Below are 3,121 nucleotides of genomic sequence, written 5' to 3'. Positions count from 1 at the left end.
GTGTCTAAAAATTAAATTAAAATTTCTCCTGGTTTGAAAGTTGTTGGAAACAGTCGGGATAATGTAAGTACACAACTAAAAAAAATATATAACAGAGATATAGTGATTTTTGCTAATTTTAAAGCAAAAAAGTTACATACTGTGGCATTAAATGTCCAGCCCGCAGAAGTCACACTTACCCTGAAACTACATGAACAAGAGTATATTTCTCCAGTATTTAAGCAAAAGTTGCAATAGTTTTAGTTCTCAGTGCACTTTTGTTAAAAGAAAGTCCTGTATAAATGCACAGATATGCACCTATAATTTTAAAAGCCTATATGTATTGGTATACTGTTATTACAAAAAAGTTTGTAGTGTATGTTCTTGTTAAATTTCTCTCAAATGTGAGATTGTTGTATCATAATTGTAGAATAAGTAACGCTTAGTTCTAAAATATTGACAGTATAAATAATTTGTTAATTCCTCTGGTTATTACCCCTTTATTCCTAAAACTTTACATGTTGTAGGTACACTATAATTACAGAAAGTTACACTGTAAATTAGTTTTAAATATGCACTTCTTTGCGGGCTGTAATCTAAAGCGTTACCAAGCAAACTCCAGCAGCTCGAGCTCTTACTAGAACCAGGAAGTGTGATCATATTAGCCCGGCTCTGTCAACACTGCGTTTGCTCTCTATCAAACATTGCATACATTTAAAAATCCTGATGATTACTATAAACTACTATTACTAAGATCAGAGTTTAGAGTGGCTGAAATAAACAATATCATAAAGCAACAAAAAGAATTTTTTTTCTTTAATTTAATTTTGTCATTAAAAACAGGTGAATCCAATAGTCTATTTAACCCTTTCACGCGTGATTCTGACTGGGTGAGTTTTTTCAAGGCGACATTAATTTTAAAACGTTTCCACATTATTGTTTCCATGGCGAACCGTCATGATCTTGATTTAAAATGTGAGATGGCGCCGCCATGTTTGTTTGTGCCGCAGTTCAAATTGTCTGAAGAGTTTGAATCTGACAGTTATGTGACATCACTGAACATTCCAAATCCCAAATGTGGGACCGTATCACTCAAAAGGTTTACTCACTGTAGACATCGAGATGAATACTCTTGATCTCACTGTTGATCTGTAGTTTATAATATCCAGTATGTTCAGATCTGGTGTTTGTGATGGTCAGAGATCCAGTTTGATTGTCCAGCTTCAGTCTGTCTCTGAATCTCCCATCAAGAACATCATCATATACTGTGATTCTGTCGGATGTTACATTGATTTCAGCTATTAAAGTGTTTTCATCTCCAAACCTCCACTGAATCACATCATCATCCTTCATTTCAGTAAGACCAGAGTTTAGAGTGACTGAATCTCCCTCAATCATGCGATCACCAAACACTCCTGAAGAACAGAGTTTTTCACAGTTTAAAGCTTTAAAATCACTTGATGTTGGTTTGATGAAGCTTCACTAAAATACTTGTAATCGTGTAAATGTGAAGTGATTAATATTCTGCAGCAGTTCAAAGACAAAAGATGATGAATGAAAATGAGAAATAGTTAAACAAGTTTTATATAGTCAATAACTGCATTAAAAACAGTGACTTTAATCTCAAATAATTTTTTTTCTCAGCAAAATCACACATTATTTGTTTCTATACGAGAATAACAGTGAATGTTGATCCTTTCTAACTAATTTAACCAGTAATTTATCACATCAGAACAGAAACAACTGAAACCAGAAAACCACATTTAAAACTCACCATCCAGACGCCACAAACACAAACAGAGCAAAACTAATTTGAGGAACATTTTCTTCATCGGTTCACTGAAAAGCCCACGATAGTAACTCTTAATGTCTGAAACACTCAGATTGCTCTGAAAGACTGAACTGAGATATTTATCTGGTTGTGTGTGAATCCTCCCCCAACCTCAGTCAGTTTCCGCTCACACATCCGTCTCCTTTAACATCACGAAAATCAACAAGCTTTTGCTGATCTTACATTTTCAAATGAATTCTGGCCCTGAATGAAAACTAATAACAGAAGAGTGAAATATTGGATTAGATATCTGTATCTACTGGTGTGTTATTTAGTGCTGTGAGCTGTCAATCATATTTGACCTCTGACCTGTGACTCTTATTTGACTGTTGATGGATTCACTTTATTTCAGTGTAAAGATGTTTTGTGTGGAGTGGAAGATTGTGAGCTTCTTATTAGCAGGAGAGAAAATGAAGAAACGCTTCAGCCACAAACTACTGACACACACAGAGACGACAAACATCCAGCAGAAGCTGTTTATCCACCGACAGATCAAACCAGTCACACAGATGTTTGTACAGATAAAATAAAAGAGAAAAACCATTGCAGGGTTAATTTGACGCAAAAGCTAGTAAATTACGTCATTAAGTAATTTTTGCTTGTGTTGCTACAACAAGAGTCAGAGTTAAAGGAACACACAGTAACCTGTAAATGTAATTGTTCATTTAGAGAAATTAGCATCTCTGATGATATTATTATACTTGCTCCAAACCAACAGACACATGATCAGAGACGACATGCAGTCTAGCGGAGGCTCGTAGACTGTGGATTGACACTCAACATAATACAATGTGAACAAGCTAGTGTTCATGGGAATGTTTCTTTCTGAAAAGGGGATTGACCGACCGCTGAAAGGGTTCATGCTGTGGTTGAGGCCAGAGAACCAGAGAAACACAGAAGTTTAAGTGCCTTAAAACAGAAATCAAGCATTCTGCGTCTTTCTTATGCTTTATCACTATGCATTTTTGTGGGTCTGCTTTATCAATTCATTAAGTATTAACCATACACAAGGTTTAATTCCTAGATTTTGTACAGCAGCATGTATACAAATTCAGACTGTATGTTAGCGAAATTCATCAGCAATATATCGCTAGCAGATTTTGCGGTTTTGTAGACACTGTGTGTTTGCTCAATTATTTGCACATTATCATGATTTATTATGCAAACAATGTATTCTAATATAATTATAAAAAACTTTTAAATGAAGTTTTTTCGTGTTTAGTTTTTGAGGTAACGAGCGCGTTCGCGTTCCATGTGGAGATTAGCATGTGAATCTCTTTTGCGCGAGTGGGCGTGGTAAATTAAAAAATA

At 35.1% G+C, this 3,121-nt stretch overlaps 1 protein-coding gene across 1 annotated transcript in view; it reads right to left on the bottom strand.

Moving 5' to 3' along the window:
* Positions 1-1,881, bottom strand: part of LOC311085405 (uncharacterized protein) — a 5,330-nt gene extending 3,449 nt beyond the window's left edge. The window contains exons 1-2 of the mRNA XM_084117914.1: positions 1,754-1,881; positions 1,089-1,394 (exon numbers count right to left, since the gene is read on the bottom strand). Of these exons, the coding sequence (XP_083974040.1) occupies positions 1,089-1,394; positions 1,754-1,811 (364 nt within the window). The 5' untranslated portion in view covers positions 1,812-1,881. The remainder of the gene's footprint in view (positions 1-1,088; positions 1,395-1,753) is intronic.
* Between the last annotated feature and the right edge of the window lie 1,240 nt (positions 1,882-3,121).

The sequence above is a fragment of the Abramis brama genome, assembly GCF_963993115.1.
Source record: "Abramis brama genome assembly, chromosome: 6".
Classification (NCBI taxonomy): Eukaryota; Metazoa; Chordata; class Actinopteri; order Cypriniformes; family Leuciscidae; genus Abramis; species Abramis brama.
Note: the sequence above shows the minus strand (reverse complement) of the source record. Positions and strands in the feature narration are given on the sequence as shown.